General features: G+C 37.2%; 1 protein-coding gene across 1 annotated transcript in view; it reads right to left on the minus strand.

Annotated features, from left to right (window-relative positions):
- Positions 1–343: 343 nt before the first annotated feature.
- LOC112510873 (formin-like protein 20) overlaps positions 344–18597 on the minus strand; it is a 35432-nt gene continuing 17178 nt past the window's right edge. The window contains exons 7-18 of the mRNA XM_025116223.1: positions 15076–15147; positions 13777–13875; positions 13564–13605; positions 12368–12448; positions 12231–12281; positions 12058–12139; positions 7579–7673; positions 3146–3217; positions 2947–3063; positions 2730–2798; positions 2562–2628; positions 344–1119 (exon numbers count right to left, since the gene is read on the minus strand). Coding sequence (XP_024971991.1) covers positions 968–1119; positions 2562–2628; positions 2730–2798; positions 2947–3063; positions 3146–3217; positions 7579–7673; positions 12058–12139; positions 12231–12281; positions 12368–12448; positions 13564–13605; positions 13777–13875; positions 15076–15147 — 999 coding nt within the window. The 3' untranslated portion in view covers positions 344–967. The remainder of the gene's footprint in view (positions 1120–2561; positions 2629–2729; positions 2799–2946; positions 3064–3145; positions 3218–7578; positions 7674–12057; positions 12140–12230; positions 12282–12367; positions 12449–13563; positions 13606–13776; positions 13876–15075; positions 15148–18597) is intronic.

The following is an 18597-nucleotide window of genomic DNA, read 5'->3' on the forward strand; positions in this document are numbered from 1 at the left end:
ATTCAACATTATCATTTGCTTACCAGGATAAATTTTAGTCCACCAAAACGGTATTGTATGCAACAATCTACCCGGTCAACGCTCACCGTGGTAAGAATCGTCGCCCTCACTTACCGGGTAAGACTCTCGGTCCTTGCCTTAGCTCTACTAGGTAAGATTATTGGTCCTTGCCATATTCATCCTGTAAGGTAATGTGACGTGGTAAACGCTTAACCGGGTAAGCGTTTGGTAAACGGCCCCTCTATAACCATTGGCTAACAACATGTTACCCAAAAGCCTACACCTGAATCAACCTGAGAAGATATATATACAAAAGTAGCAAATTTCTCATTTGTGTGAAATAAACAAGTGTCTTTGTGTTTAAAACTGCAGTCTATATATAACCTCTACTTACAACACTAACAGTAGTATCCTATTCCCTAATATCTATTCTGTTCCAAGTTCTCATATACAGCTTTTTGCCAAAAACTATAAATTGGTTACAACATATCAATAACCAACTTGAGGGAATAATTGAACACCATGTTGGAGTTAAGGATATGTACAAAGTCGATGACTATAACCCGCCTCGGCTGCTACTTCATGGTCCCGATGGCACGGTCCAAATTAGATGTCGAGCTGAAACTAGGACCAGATTCCGAGAGCACATACAACAACAATCACCTGAAGGTCTGTCTGTCTGAATCTATAAAGATAAAATCTTTCTTCACCTTTAAAGGGTATCTTGTATTTTACACTATAGAACAATCCTGAATGGCCATAATGTATGTACAGCCGAGCTGTTAGAGGATTTCTACGCTTCCTCAGGGGACCATCAGCTATCAATTTTATGAAGATAAGCATGTCATTCAATCAACTCCCATCCACTTCGGGCAGCGGTCAACATCGACTTCTGAAGTCTTCATTGACCGAATATTTGGCACCAGCAAATGAAGAACCATAAATCCCCAAAGAAACCAAGTGCAGCTTATTTCTCACCTTTCTTTGTTATATTAGTACCCTTTCTCTTTGCCATTTCAATTTCCTTCTCTGCTTTCTTCTTTTCTAGTTCAGCAGTTTTACGGTTTTCTTCATGAGCTTTCTGGAAGAGCGTCATAAACTTGTAAAGGATTTGAGTAACTGCATAAAAACATGAAAACAGATCCATATGATGAAACATCAATTGGTTTTTAACATGTTTCATGGAAATCGAACAATACGCAAAGTAATGATCTTAGAAAATGCAATCTGCTTCAAAATTATCTATTCCCAAATCACTGAAAACGGTAGAGAGAATACTGTTGGGTTTTACTTTTGGTGGCTTAAGCGGCTGGCCGCGTGCAAACTGCGGCACATTGTGCCCAAGATTGTGCATAAAGGTGTGTCACACTCTTTTGGAGCTCCCACCAGTTCCCTTGACTATTAAATTAATATACTGTAAGTTCGAAGTTGAAGCATTTACTACGGTCTCAGTTTTGGGTTATGGATCAAAGAAGTATTGTCAATTCCTAGGAATAAAAGTTTCCCAATATATACATATATATATATATATATATGTATTCATGATTTAACATATTATATGTATTCAGTAAAAATATATAACTTCAACATGATAACATGAACTTAATCAAGTTAAGTTTCACACAAACAAACAACTAAATCAATGACAGATGAAGTCGTAATATTGTTGGACTAAAATAAAACCCAGGCCAGGTCCAAACTCCAAAATGCCCACAAAATAGTTTCTTAACACCAAAAAGATCCATCTACAAATAGTGGTTATGCAACCCCTGTATAGTGTTCATAATGCGATCATTTAGCAATCAATAGTGCCACTAATAGCGTGAACGCTATTCCAGACCTCCCCATGATCACTAATCGTTATAGCGGCATGATTAACATAGCCTATCGTAAATGTCACAAGCGAGATGATGTAGGTAAGGAGCCTCCTAAGGAAGCTTGGAGTGATTATAGACGAGTTGATGAGGCTTTATCATGATAACTAGTCATCTCTTTATACAACCAAGAATACTAGTCATCTCTTCATACAACCAAGAATAAGTATTCCATAAGAGGATCAAGCACATTGAACTCGATTGTAACTTGATAAGATATCGTGTTGTGGGAAAGCGGACAAAGCCTCCATCGAATCGAGTACAAGCTTGTAGACATGCTCCGCAAGTCATTACATAAAATACAAATATATTATTATTGGTCACAACTTGGGCATCATTGACTTCATTGCTCCAACTTGAGGTCGAGTGGTTGATCGCATAGTTACAAGGCTTTTAGTTAGGGATGCTTTAGTTTCCATGTTAATAACTAGGCTATTACCTCACTATGAAGTCATATAGATTTATTCAAAAATAGTATGTCACTTTGTAAATATCTTTCATCTCTATGTTACTTGTATATGTATGAGATGCGTTTCTTCTACGAAAGAAATTTAGAACCATTTCATACCACTAGAATAATGTCTATGTCTATCAATGTGTGGTCAACTATAGTTCAAATATATTTAGGCCCAATTAGCCCTCTCCTAAATGAAGATGACCATAATGACTGTGTTATCAATGCCTTACCTTGTTCGAAAGTGCATCGAGCTGGGTCTTCACCAAAATAAAGGGCCAATGCATCTGCATGTCTTCCCTATAATAGAAGAATATAAGAAAAATCTAAAATGAACTTTGTTTCAAGAAAGTCAGGTGTAAGAAACTACTAAATTTAAAGTTCAATTCCCAGGGATTTACCACCACAGCATACGAATTTGTAACAGTAACCACTTCTGCCTCAGCAAACCCGATGAACTCCTTCAATGTCTAAAGATGCAAGAAAAGAAATTCTTCTCAGCACATGATAAGATTCAGAAATGAAAATGTGTGGTTCTCATGAGATAAATTTAACGCAAATTATACTTTTTAAGAAGGAAGTATAAGATGCTAATGCATTTTTGAAGAGGTTACCTACCTTGTTGAAAACTTCTGAAACTGGACCCTCATTTGCAGATGCGGCTAGTTCCTGTTTAACCTTTTCCAGTCCCTGGATGATAGCTTGCATTTCTTCTGCTAAGCACTTCACTTGTATCTACAATGAAGGCCTTTGATTGATCATTTCTAATACTGAAAATTATAGTGACTAGTCTTGAGCAATCTAATAAAAAGCAGACCTTTGTTGCAGCTTCTAGGTTTACAAGATCCTTATGGAAGTCTAGAAGGGTTGAGGACTTGGCCTCGAGGACCTATAGACAAGGAAAACAAATGTTATGGTGGAAAAAGAAAGAAATTAGACTTTGCAAGTATAACAACATTTGAGAAGATCAAACTATATATCGAGAAGGGTGAGAGAAAGAATACAATCAAGCGGACAATTGAACAGCTAGGACCAAGACCATGAAATAATGTGCATTAAAAGAAGAATACACAATACACAAGCAAGCATTGTGTTCCATGCATCACCTACTAATTAACCCCCGATAACAATTGTCATATATCGTTTACTATTAGTTAATCAGGGTTTTGCTTTCTGGCAAACTAAAGTAGAGTTTCCTAATATATGTTATCATTTAGTATATAATGTATTGTACTCCTTTCTCATGAAATGTAAGAAATGAATTCCCTTGATGAGTCACATGGTATGAGAGCCATTTTCCGGTTCCTGAATTCTAGCTGTCACAGCCAGAACCTGCCAGAAACCTAGCCACCACTGTTCCTGCCGTCACTGTCACTGGACCAACGCAAACTGCCAGATCAAGCGCTGCCGCCTGATTAGAATCAGCCCTTTTTGGCGTTGCCCAACTGAGATCCATCCCCCGGAGTACAGCCTCTTGCCACCACCATCCCCTGCCGCAGCCATTTGCTTTTTTATTTTGGAACGCCAATACGGCTGTCCATTATGATATAGTTTTTTGTTCATGTTCCTTGTTCATCTGGTTGGTGATGGAATCGTGTCTGTCTCTTGACACCTTTTCAGTTAGCAAAGTCGTCAAGCTACCGTTTCTATTTCAGTCTAAATTCACCATAGGAGACAGTTCCGGTACAACAATCCATGTGTAGCGAATTTAGAGTTTTGGGTCCTCTGTCCTCCTCGAGCTCAGGTAGCATTTGCAGATACTGTCTCGACAACTCACGTAGTCACGTCTTTCGCAATGAGGATGTCTTTCAATTCCATGATGAGTCTTCTAACTAGGTGCCATCTAGTTTTTGTGCTACTACAACATAATCAAATATCACATCTAATTGTTTTTCTGCATGTTCATCATCTTGGATTATTGATTATGGAGCTCATCGATCACATGACTAAGAACAAAGACCTTTTGTCCAATCTTAAGATCAATATAGCTTATAATCCAGTTTGACTTGCTAATAGATCTTCGTCTAAAACTGTGGACATAGTAACCTGCCAAACCTAAATTTATCATTTGTTCTTTATGCTCCTATTTTCTGGATAGTCTAATAGACTACTATCTCTTAGCCAAATTACAAACTTAATTGTTTTCTAACCTTTATTTTCCATGCATTTTGTTTTTCAGGAATTAACGAACCAGTTGATTAGTACATGCTTTGAGCCTCAAGGTCTTTACCGCTTGTCTCTGTTGCGATTTACACGAACGCATCTTTGTGGTTCTGGTATTAGGAAGTCTCATTGTTGGCTAGGCTACCCTTCTTTGCTTGTTATGAAACAACTAAGACCTGATTTTTCGTTTGTTCACTAGCTAGCATGTGAGTCATGTCGGTTGGGTAAAACTATTTTGTTCTGATCATCTCCTTGGCAGCCAGCTTTGATTGGCCCTTACATTAGCTTGAAATCAAGAATATATGCTTTTCTTCATGGTTCTCTTGAAGAAATGTATATGGAGCAACCACCTGGATTTGTTGCTCAAGGGGAGTATGAGAAAGTATGCCACTTCAAAAATCCTTGTATGGATTGAAGCAGAGTCCTCAAGCATGGTTTGGAAAATTCAGCAAGGTATCTTGAAATATGGAATGAAAAAGTGCAAGTCTGATCATACAGTTTCCTACAAGCGATTCTAAAAGTGGCATGATCCAACTTGTGGTATATGCGGATGATATTGTGATAACTAGTAGTCGAGGTATATCAAAACTTAAGACATTCCTTCAATCTCAGTTCCAGACAAAGGATTTGGGACAACTAAATTATTTCCTTGGAGTAGAGATCAAGAGGAACAACAAGGGATCTTCTTATCACAAAGAAAATATGTTCTCGATCTTCTAAAAGAAATAGGAAAATTGGGAGCTAAACCGTGTAGCACCCCAATAACTCCCAATGTACGCCCTAGAAAGGATAAAAGAAATCATTTCATGACCCTGAGAGGTATAGACCAAGGTTTTAAACTACGAAAACATGAGGCGAGGCTTAAGCCTCGAGGCATAAACTTGAGGCGGATAATAAATAAACTTCAAATGATATATACACACCACATTATTATCACGGGACACCATATATACACAAAATACATATATATATATATATATATACACACTATATATTATACTTTCTGTCACTAGAAATATAGACTAGAACTGGATTATATATAGACTACAACTGGAATATATATGTGTGTGTGCATATATTTACAGTACTGGTTTGCCACTACTAATAACAAAGAAATATAGCCTACAACTGGAATATTGCCACTGCTGTTAACAAAGAAATATTGCCTACAACTGAAATATTGCCACTGCTGGTAACAAAAGAAATATAAGAAGTGGGCTGTCAGAGGGACTTCAATAAGTATGCCAAAAAAATCAAGAAAGTGGGTTGTGAGAGAGAATTAAGTAAGCAAGTAAGGAAATGTATATATACACCTAATTCTTCAAAGTGGGAGACAATATATAGACTCTGTCGCTCTTCCACTACTGTTCACAGAGAAATATAGAAAGAAGAACCGTGAGAGCTCCAAACAGAATGCAACACCTCGCCTTTGAAAAAGCACGTCTGCTCTAACAATTAGCCATTGGATATTCTAGAACAAACTCTTTTGTTATCTTAAAGGCGCTCTTGGACAAGGATTGATTTATAGACGTCATGAATGCTTTGCTGGCCTACTTGAAACTCCTTCAGATGTAGACTATGGTGGATGCAAGGATGACAGTAGATCCACATCAGGGTATTGTGCGTTTGTTGGGAGTAATTTGGTTTCATGGAGGAGTAAGATGGTATCTCGGTCCACGATTGAATCAAAATATAGAGCAATGGCTGACTCGATCTGTGAGATAGTAGGATGCATCAGCTCTACTCAAGGAAATTGGCTATACAATTGCACTTCCTGCAAAACTTTGGTGTGATAATAAGGCGACCCTTCATATTGCTTCAAATCCTGTTTTTTTTAACGAACGGACTAAGCATATCAAAAACGACCGTCATTTCGTTTGAGACAAGATTGAAGATGGATTCATTGCAACATGACATGTTCCATCGGAAGATCAGTTAGGAGACATTTTTACAAAAGCCATGAACGGGAACCATATTACTATATTTGTAGAGATTTGATTTCCTCAAACCTTGTATGAATATATGCATTGGTATATGTAAATTGAATCAAGTGAAATACAATTGATATCGATTTCATGTTTGGGAGAAATCTGGCTCTCGAATCCAGAATTATCTTTTCTTTATTGTAATCGCCTATCAATTTACCAATTTCAATACAAAACAGTCGACTGGTTCCTATCACATTCATAGAGATGGCAACGATATCTGGTTTATCGGATGCAAATTAGGATGATTGTCTTGTTTCTAGGAGATCGACTACAGGGTAGTGTGTATTTGTCAGAGGAATTTTAGTCTCTTGGAAAAGCAAGAAACAACATATGTTTCCCGCTTAAGTGTTGAGTTAGAATACAGAACCATGACATATGTGTGAATGGTGATGTGAAATGGCGTGGGTCGGATACTTATAAGAGAGCTTTGAGTAATTACAGACAACTAGATGAGACTGCATTGTATATTGTCATAAGTGATAACTGATAGCTAGTTAGATATTCTTATAGTCAAGACTCAAGTATTCCATGAAAGGACCAAGCACATTGAGGTTGACTGTCACCTTATTAGATATCGTATTCTCGGAAACTAAGACAAACCCTCCATCTATCCAATCGGTATACATTAGGACCTAGTACCAAATTGCAAACATTCGCAAAGCCATTATGAAAGCCAAAATAGATATTATTTGTAACAAGTTGGGCATGATTAACAGCTCTCCTCCAACTTGAGGAGTGTTGGATATTGTATATTGTTAGTTAATTAACATTTTGCTTTCTAGTAATCTATAGTGGAGTTTATTAATATAGGTCATCATTTAATATATAATGTATTGTAATCCTTTATCATGAAATGTAAAACATAAATTCTCTAAATGAGTTACAACCACCAAGAAGAACACGATGATAAAGTTACCATGTTCCCTCACCATCCCAAGTCAAAGTATTTCCTATAGATGATTGCACACTAAATTAAGATAAAGACATCTACTGTAAGCAATATGCTTTATTATGAACAACAATAATGCATATAGAGGTTTGACACTTTGAAAACCAGAACTGCAATCATATCCAACACAAATATGAAAGTTGTTTGTACCTTGCAGAGATAATGCATCAAAGTCATTCTACTGTTGAAAGCTCGTGTATCAGTAAGTTTCAAAAGGCTTTCCAACTTGAAACCAACTGCAGAACCTGTACAGTTTAGATAGGATTTTTGAAGCAATTAATGAAACTACATGTGAAATTTGTACCGTGGAAGTCTTAAAGAATATATCAAACTAGAACTTGAAGTCAATGATCATACTGATAGCTATTCACATGAGAACGAGTAAACGTGACAGTCTTATTTAGAAAGAAGAGTATCAGAGAAGCCAAGGCCATATAGACATGGAACGAAATCAGTTTAACATGTTGTATGATTGAGCGCACCTTAAACACATCATTTATTTATTTATAGATAACATTTCCCCTACAATCACTAATATACATTTTTATGACTCCAAAAATAAATAGGTCCCAAGAACGCTTCATCATGTAAACTATGACCAAATTTAAAAAAACGAGCTTCTAAATCTTCATAGTAGCCTGTACAAAATTTCCCCTACATCATTAATATGCATTTTTATGACTCAAAAAATAAATAGGTCCCAAGAACGTTTCATCATGCAAACTATGACCAAAATTCACAGGGTTATCACCTGAACCCTAGTCGTCGCTGCCGGAACTACCACAAACCCTAGATTCCGTTGTTGTCACCATTGCGTGAACCACATGAACCCTAGCCACCGATGATAACCCCTGTGAAACCCTAACCCGGCCTATTGGCCAAGAAAACCACCCAACAGCCGTCAGACAAAGGCGATTCTGCCACCATTGTAGCAGTCGCCATTGCCGCCGTCCGTCATCTGTCGCCGCCTTTTGCCTCTGCCGGCGACTTCAGACTATTTCATTAATCTTTTTTCTGCCTTTTCCATTGTGGTTCTTCTGCCATCACAAATCCTGGTTTGAGACTAGGTTAACAAATTCTTCAAACAATGACATTGACAGATAAAGCTTCGTTTCAACAAGGTCGTATTTTGGGGTCATGAAATTGTTGGAAGAACCCTTGTTGAGAGGAGGTGGCTATTATATTGAAACCACTACGATGCATTCTCGGGGTGGTGAATCACATCCTACCCAATCTTGATACAAACTTGTTTTCTCACTCTCACATCTAACTTTATTTTTTGTGTGTGTGTTTAATTCGAGTCTTATTTTATTTCATTTTTCGACACGTGTCAAGATTTTATTTCATTTTCTGACCGGTGTTCATATTGATTAAATTTTGAAACTTCAGAAATAGCATAGGGCCATCTTTGTTAAAGACTTGGCCGATTCTTCTTTTGTTACCTTATCCAAGCCTTTTGGTCCCTCGACAATTGGACAACTTCTTCCAAATGATGGAAATCCTATGAAGGATCCAACAAGATAAAAGAGAGATATGGAAGATTGGTTGAAAAGTTAAACCATCTGAAAGTTACTTTGACCAGATATATCATTCACACGGTTAGTGTCTTGAGCCAATTCATGTATGCTCCTTATATGGGCCATATAGTAAAGGCAAGTCAGATGTGTCATGGGTAAGGAGACTTCTGAGAGAGCTTGGAGTAATTACAGACGAGTTGATGAGACTGTATTATGGGCTCGAGCTACTTCTAAAATGCGGTGGTTCTTTCTTTTGGAGATACCGTTTTGTTGAGGGGTGTCAGGGGTACGAACTTTGGTGAATAATCCCATGATCGGAAAGGTAGGTTCCTAGGTTGGAGTTGAAATTCTCTCTTTCATTATCAGTGTGGAGCGTGTGAATAGTGGTTTGGAATTGATTTTGGACCATGTTATAGAATATTTTGAAGGTATTTGAGGCCTCAGATTTATCATTGAGAAGGTAAACCCAACATAGACTGTATGGTCATTGACAATGAAAGTGATGAACCATTTTGACCCGGAGATACTTCTTATCAAATATCACCATGGATTAATCAGAAGGGTTTAGATGACACATAGGGTTTGAGAGGATAAGGAAGACGAACATGAACATGCTTTGATATAGTTGACAAACTTCACACATAATGGAACTAGCCTTTTCATTAAGAAATAATTTTGGAAACAAATACTTGAGATACTTAAAAGTTTGGATGCCCTAGTCTAAGTCTAGGTCCACGGTGCCAAATCAAGATTGTGTCACGGTTGGGAGAAGAACTTGTAGATGTTGAATATAATATGCTTGTTCAAATATAGAGTCCATGTCTGACTTTAGCATTGCCAATCATCCTCCCCGATCCCGTACGAAACAATCAGTAGACGAAAATTGAGCAAGACACTGATTATCTTGTGTGAGCTTATGAATAGACAGCAGATTACATGTTAAGTTGGGAACATGTAGAACTTTGAGTGTAAGCTGTTTTGAGAGGCGTACAGAACCTGTGCCTGCAACCGTCGAGAAAGAACCATCTGCGATCCTTACTCGAGATTGACTGTGGCAGGGAATGTACGTGTGAAACAATGATGAGTTACCGGTCATATGATCGGAGGCCTCTGAGTCAAAAATCCACTAGGAAGTACCATTATTTTCAGTGAAGACATTAAGAGCCATACCTTGAACAGGTTTGCTAAGAAGCTGGTGGAGAGTTTCCAACTGTGATCTGTTCAATTGAACATTTACGACCTTGTATGGCGTGGATTTGTTTTCGGGAACAGGATCGGTGGTAGAGTGGTGTGCCTTGGCCATGGGTTGATTTCTGTTTGTTCCAGGATACCCATGAATCTAGAAAGATTTTTCTCGTGTATGACCTGCTCTATTGTAATGGGTACACCACCCTCGATCACCATGATCACTAGGTTTGTTCTCTCCATCGAGGCTTGAATGTGGGTGGTCCTTTGGTGGTTAGTGCAGAGTTCTCTAGAGGCCGATCGCCACTGTTGGTGATCAGTTTTGCTTCCTTTTGTTCTCCAAGCATCACCCGTTGGTGGTTTTCTTCACGACGAACTTCCGCAAATGCTTCTCCAATGGAGGGTAAGGGCGTTCGACCTAGAACTCTTCCACGCACCTCATCGAAGTCTTAGTTCAAACCTGCTAGTAAGTCATAGAGCCGTTCTTTCTCTAGGTGAGTTTTGAATTTGACGTGTTCTTCAACCTCTCCCCAGTCAGCTTCATAAAACATGTCAAGTTCCTGCCACAAAACCTTCAAACAATTATAATAATGAGTAACCTCAGATGAACCTTGTTGAATGTCCTTCAGCTTCATTTTGATCTTGAATACTTGAGATGCATTGCCCAAGTCAGGATAGGTTTCATTGACTGCTTCCCAAATATCTTTGGCAGTCTTGAAAAGGAGACATGTGCGACTAATGGAAACTTCCATAGAATTGATGAGCCACACCATCAAAATTGAATTATTGAGTTCCCATGTAGCGTATTCTTTATCGGTTTTAGTTGGACGAGAGACTTCACCAGTGAGATATCCTAGTTTCCCCCTTCCACGAATGACCATTAAGACCGACTGAGACCACTGTAGAAATTTTTTTCCATCGAGTTTGTGATTTGTAATCACTAACGAGGAGTTATCAGGTGCGTATTGAGTACTGCTGGTCGATGAACCAGATGCTTCAGAGGTTTCTTTCGTCATGGTAATGGAGATTGATGATTAGTGATAGTGAAATCATGTTGGATTGCAACGATTAAAGAAGGTGAGATTCAAACAAATGAGGCGTAGGGATCTTTAGAGCTTTGATACCATATACGTAATTAAGAGAAAATAGATTTTCTTGTATATCTCTCAAACAGGAGCTGTACAGAATATAAATATAGTACCGGATACAACAAGCTGATCCTAAAGATAAGGCAACAACCTATACCTTATCATCTAAGAAGATTAGGATAAAAGATTACAATTGATTATAAATTTATCTTCTAGAAGGATCTCTGATTTCTAACATAAACCTTCTAAAAGATATCAGAATTAATGCTTGCCCGTAGACACCAGATAAACACAAACAAGAAGTTGGGAGATATCACCGATGGAAAACTAGTTGATGTCCAACAATGCCAATGACCATGTAAGACGATTAATTTACTTATCACACACTCGATCAGATTTAGCATTTGCAATTAGCATGCTGAGTCGGTTAATGCATTGCCCATATGAAGAACACCTTGAAACAACCAATCAAATTCTCAAATATTGAAAGAGTTGGCACGGTAAAGGTTTTCTCTTGAAAAGGGGGGAAGCCGAAGATCATGACAATTCATCTCAACAACGAATTGTTCAAGGTCCTTTATTACAACCATTCTAACACTAGTCAACCGGCTAGCATATGCATAATTGAAGTTTATGAAACACAAAACAACATGAATCTTCCACAATTCCCATTTTAATAAGTTGTGGATTAATTTGCATCAGTTTTCCATCAAGTAAATTAAAATGTAAATCAACAGAATAATATCCCAATCTCAGTGACAACAACATGATGCAAATCCAGAATCTTCATTGGTCAAATATGTGAAGTAAATAAAATATATTTCATAGTAATCTTTTACCTCTAGCAGTTCCTTGATTTAATATGTTACCCAAATATAAAATTCTCTTCATGATTTCCTTCAGCTTAACAGAACTCCGAACCTAATGAACCAGCAAGAGAACTAAATTAGGTCAAAACAAGTAACAAAATTAAGAAATGGCATAGACAACATCATTTTTAATATTGTAGTACCTCTATACATGCAGAGTACACAATGGTTAAACTCTTCTTAAACTCTGAAAGCTGAAAGGAATGTGGAAGTGAGATTAACATGGCAAGCTAACACCAGAACGTACAAATCATCAGACACCATAATTATTAGGACGAACCTGGGTGTTGAATTGAATTTTGAATAGAAAAGCGCTTAACTTTGACTCAATACGTGGTACCTTCATTAGCTCCAGGTAGTACTGGAAGACAAATTTAGAATCATGAGTACTCCAAGAAAACAACAAATAACCAAATTTTGGCCTCTCAATTACTCCCAATGTTCCATATATATGTGTACAACTTACCGATCTACCACAACAAGTGTCGAATTTCTAAACTAACATGTTTAGTAGGAACTTTCATTAATATGCCCTCCAAATTACTCCCCATGTTCCACATATGTGTACAACTTCCCTATCTCAATGTACCAGAGCAAGTATCGATTTTCTTAACCACACATGTTAAAGTAGTGAGTTCCATTAATATGTCTTCCAAATAATACCATAACTGCCATAGAAAAGCAGCAGGCATCCTCTTCATGATTTTTTTTCCCATGTTCCTTGTAGTTCTTTTTCCGGACTCGTCAAATGCTCATTATCTTACAATTTCTTTTTCATATCTTGTAGTTCCAAACTCTTTCATGTAAGATCGATGGAGGATTCATTCCAATTGTCACATTTGATGAAAAATGAAGAAAAATTGCTTGTTTCTTGTCACATTGAACAGCAGTAATAAATGAAAACCAAGCTATTCCTTAACCAGATATATACCTCTTAAAAGCCATGGCAAGCAAAAGGCAACATGTCATGTTGAATTCAGTAAAAAAGAAAAAGAGTTGCATGCCTATTACAATAAAGAACAATAACAAAAATGTGTCTAAACAAACTTCCACTAACCACTTCTCTGTTACAGGCAACAAAAGTGAAATAATGCATAGATGTTGGTGTCAAAATCAACATTGGTACTTATTTCCCCATGGTTTTAGAAATGAATGCATAATAGAGAAAAGAAGAATACATTACTATTTGACAAGGATACCAGATGAACTGAGTGCAGAACAAGCTTTGTAATAATCATCACACATAGTGGATGCAGAGAAAGAAATGTCTGACAGTAAATTCTTCAATTGTACATGTCAAAAACTTTTGTAAGCCATTAAAAGATAAAGATACGATTATTTAATGAATTGTTAGTCATTCATAGACCATGTAACATTCAATTTTGATTTCTGCTGTAAAAGTTGCCAAGTGCTCCTACACACTTACACAGACCATCAAACAGTATCAAAAATATAGTTTGATAACAGGCTACTGACCTGTTCGCATGGGCCCAGATTCTCCTTGTCACCTGTATAATTCTGAACAGTCACAATGCAGAAGATCAATACGTAGTTGGGAGGTTTGAAAGAACAAAGATACACAATAGAAGTTATGCAGACTATATCAAAACTGCAACCTTCTCACCTAATGAACTACTTTCCATCAAAAATACCAGAGTAAGTAAATAGAGTATTATATTATAGATTCACCTTAAGAAGCTCCATCTCTTCTTTTGTGGGACAGAATTTAATAATATTTTCTACTTGATCGCTATCTAAAGCTGATTCATCCATAGCCAAAGCTGCAGCCTGCAGATACCAAATAAAAATTGCCGTTATTCAGCTCACCAGCAAAACTAATTAACACAATCCTACAGGAAGTATAAAGCACCACTAATAATCCAGTTCCCAAGAACTACTCTGAAGTATTGTAAAAAAGAACATATTTCTGCACAAATTGAAATAGGTGCATTCTACACACATCGATCTTTGAATTTGCATTGATTTATGTGAGGAGATTGGCAAAAGGAACGTTTTAAATTTGTACATGGTGCTGGAAAAAAAGGGAGTAATGTGCTTACATCAAATGAATTAATAGTAAAAATATTCACAAAATGATTGAGGGTAGCACCATTTACAGCAAAGGAAGGACTTTGTGATATATTGGTTACGATAAGCCTCTGGAAGCACCTGTGAAATAACTGCTTTGTATGAAGATTAAGGCATGATGCAGTACAAGAGTATGCTAGAAGAAACTTGAGTTAGGTAGTAAAGGATCTGGAACAATTGACAATGTGCAATTGGCCAAGACATCTAGCTATGATTGGCTACGTGAAGTGGGGATATAACTTCAATCTTGAACTGACGTGTTCTGTTGATTATATGTTTATTTCATGTCATCATTGTTAGCCTATCTCGTTAACCACATTTCCTACTAATTTTAACCATAGCCCACCTAACCACTTTTGCTATGAGCTTAGAGACCAGGAGTTACATGGCCCATACACAAGAAATAAATTAATATAATAGACAACAAAAATTCACATAACACTCAACTTTAGACTTGATTGATGTCATTTATGTGAGTACTTCCTCTAGATAGCTGGAGTCAAATGAGTAGGTTATAAGAGAAACAATCAATACAAAACTTGGTAGTCATTTTATTATTATTAACTGTATTAAATTTATTAATAATAGAGAAACCGGAGAGATTAGTCCCCTGATGTTGCCATTTTGATGCATGTCTATCATTAAAGTGCAATTGTGTAACGGAAAGAGATATATGTAGAAACTATAGCTGGTCTCTATTCAAATCAGCTGATATGAAAGTTAACTAACATGTCTGCTAAAATCATGTATATACAAGACAATTAGATCCAAACATGTCATTCCTACATAGAAGAAAACTAAATCCAAGCATGCCACCCCCTAAGAGAAAGAAGCAAGCATCTACTGTAGCTAGAGGCCAATAAATCAAGATATTATATTGGACATGGAATCCCAACTTACCACTATATCAGAATACGGCATCTTAATTTTTGTGAGCATGATTAACGTGTTATTAGCCCTCCTCAGATCAATCTGAAAGATGAAGTTATAGCAGTGAAAAGGCAAGTATGTAATTAATCAAGAAATGCTAAAAGAACACGTCAAAACTATTATCACAAGTTCAAAGCACTGCATTATCTATTAGTTCCTGAAAAGCATTGGCTGATAAATGTACAGTAAGTTTTCTTTAAAACTAGACATTTCATTTATCTTGTGCCTTTAATCATCCCTGGTAAAACCATGAAGCTAAAACAGTTATTACTGGCCACAAGTACTTTTCATGTATGCTGCTGTAGCCTTCACCTGTCTATAAATCGTGTAGCAGACCATTAGTGCCTTACAGCTTTGGATATACAAACATGCCATATACTGAGAAGAGTTAAAGAGTACTACAGCTTAAACCACAACACATAATTATAAGTTTACACATGACTTATAAACTCAGAAGCACTGCACTTTATATTCACATCTCTGATCTCGCACCTACACGCTGGTCATGTTAACTGCAACATGTTCTAAGCCATGGTTTTACAATGTCTTAGGATCAACATTGTTTGGTTACACATCCCCCCTTAAGAATTTCTCATACTTTTGCTCTCGGTTCTTGTTTTGTATATTGATGTTTCTTGGTATCTGAAGATTTCCGTGATCATATCAAAGATCTCCTAGATCAAGTAAATTGGGGTGTTATCCCTAATTTTTGTTCTTTAAATTAAGAGATCATTCCTATCCTTCCCTTAGTTGAAAAAGATATGGATAGAATTCTCCATCAATTGTATCAATAAGAAATATATGAAAACCTTTGAGGTTCAATGCTAACTCGTTAAAGTATCCATGAGTAGTAAGTTCACATAAGATTGCAAATACTAAGCATCCTATTACTGAATCCTCCCTCCCTATATAGCTTATGTTTATAAGTTTAGACATGACTGATAAACTCAGAAGCACTGCATTTTATGTTCACGTCTCCCACCTACCTGCAAATTGTTAAGTTTCCACAAGTCAAAACGCTTAAACCAGTCTTTATATATGATATTTATTTAGACAAATAGAAAATCAAGAGATAGAGAAACATCAAATTACATTGTAGAACATCATTACCAGTACCAACAAAATAAAGCAGCTATATTACCACATAAAAACATAAAATATTGGTAGAGATAGGGTATTTGCGTCTTTATCTGTATTTTTAATCTAGGGTTTCACTAGGTTTATCATTGTCTTTGACCCATGACCCACAGGTTTACTTGTGATACAGCTCATCTGATAGAAATGATACTACTCTCCGAGTAACCATTTCAACATGACATTAGAGCTTAGGCTATGATAATCACAAACTCTATCCCCTCAAATTATTTGAACCTCCAACAGCAGGAGAACTGCTATCTTCACCGCCCCTTTCACTAAAACCATTAGTCCTCGACCACCAGCTGATCATCTGCACCTTGCTGTGCCACTAACAGCCGCCAGTCACTAGTCGTTGATAATAATAAGTTCTTTAGCAGTAGATGACCCTCCTAAGCACTCACAACTCCTCTTGGTGCCACCAGCAACTGTTGCTTAGCCTCGATATGTCCTGGTCTGCATTGCTGCTCCTTGTTGCTCCAGTGAGGTGTGCCACCTTATGCTCTGGGTTGGTAATGTTCTGAAAATGTATGTAGATCATATTCCGTGTTCAAACTCGGACCCTGAACATCTCACATCCTCTTAACAATTTTCTAGGTCGGGATCAGGATTCTAAATCTTTTTCACCCTTGGATATAAAACTTCGATAAATTTATGGTATCTAAACCTTATTTGGATTATGATATGAATTAGTCTCAACATGCTACCTCAATTCATTGAAGCTCCTTTGCTTTTTGTTCCTGTGGTGGTTTGGAATATTTCGTGGTTTTCTCTTTGATCCTTTTTTTTGGTTATTATGGAGAGTAAAGCAAAGGACATGTTATTTTCTGGTATAGATATACAACTAGATTCGGTTAAGATTTCAATTAGACTACCTATGAACATGGCGGTTGATGGTCTAGTTTTGTTCGTCATATTCTGCCAGAGGGCAACAGAGAATATCCCAACCCCTCATTTCTGATTTTACAGATTGTAGACGATGATATTCGTTGTACCCTATAGAGGGGGATGGAACCTAATATTTATGCAGAGTCCTGGGACTGCTAACATTTTCTCAGAAATAAATTCTACCCATATATTCTTATGGTAATTCAGTCTCACATATACTCTTGATACTCCCAGAGAGAACGACCATTGTCCAAGTATTCTACACACTTCAAGAAGCTCGTAGATTAACTTGTTGAGTGTTGTCCTCTGAAATTTGATCTTCATGTACTGATTCACTATCACCATAAGTTGCATGTTCGGACATTTATTTGGAAATTTTAATCTGTTCATGTCTTAGCCTGGACTATGCTTTTAGACCCAAAGAGATAAGTAGTATTCACTCCACATACCCCTTGCCAAAGGCAGTGTTTCCACAGTCTTAGTCGTTACAGAGGAATCACTAAAACCAGTAGTCCTCAATCACCAGCTGATCATCTGAACCTTGCTGTGCCACTAACAGCCGCCAGTCGCTAGTTGTTGATAACAATAAGTTCTTCAGCAGTAGATGACCCTCCTAAGCAGTCACAACTCCTCTTGCTGCCACCACAGGCTGTTGCTTAGCCTCAATATGACCTTGTCTGCATTGCTGCTCCTTGTTGCTCCAGTGAGGTGTGCCACCTTCTGCTCTGGGTTGGTAATGTTCTGAAAATGTATGTAGATCATATTCCGTGTTCAAACTCAAACCCTGTCGAAACCTGAACATCTCACATTCTCTTAACAATTTTCTAGGTCGGGATCAGGATTCTAAATCATGTTCACCCTTGGATATAAAACTTCGATAAATTTATGGTATCTAAACCTTATTTGGAATATGATATGAATTAGTCTCAACATGCTACCTCAATTCATTGAAGCTCCTTCATTTTTTGTTCCTGTGGTGGTTTGGGATATTTCATGGTTTTTTCTCTTCGATCCTTTTTTTGGTTATTATGGAGAGTAAAGCAAAGGACATATTTTTATCTGGTATAGATATACAACTAGAGTCTGTTAAGATTTCAATTAGACTACCTATGAAGATGGCGATTGGTGGTCTAGTTTTGTGCATCATCATCTGCAGAGGGCAACAGAGAATATCCCAACCCCTCATTTCTGATTTTACAGATTGTAGATGATGATATTCGTTGTACCCTATAGAGGGGGATAATACCTAATATTTATGCTGAGTTCTAAGACTGCTAACACTTCCTCAGAAATCAAATTCTACCCATATATCTTATGGTAATTCTGAGTTCTGATGCTCCCAGATAGAACGACCATTGTCCAAGTATTCTACACACTTCAAGAAGCTCATAGATTAACTTGATGAGTGTTTTCCTCTGAAATTTGATCTTCATGTACTGATTCACTATCACCACAAGTTACTGTGGGAAA

This window comes from Cynara cardunculus, assembly GCF_001531365.2.
Source record: "Cynara cardunculus var. scolymus isolate 2C chromosome LG 4, CcrdV1, whole genome shotgun sequence".
NCBI classification, from domain to species: domain Eukaryota; kingdom Viridiplantae; phylum Streptophyta; class Magnoliopsida; order Asterales; family Asteraceae; genus Cynara; species Cynara cardunculus.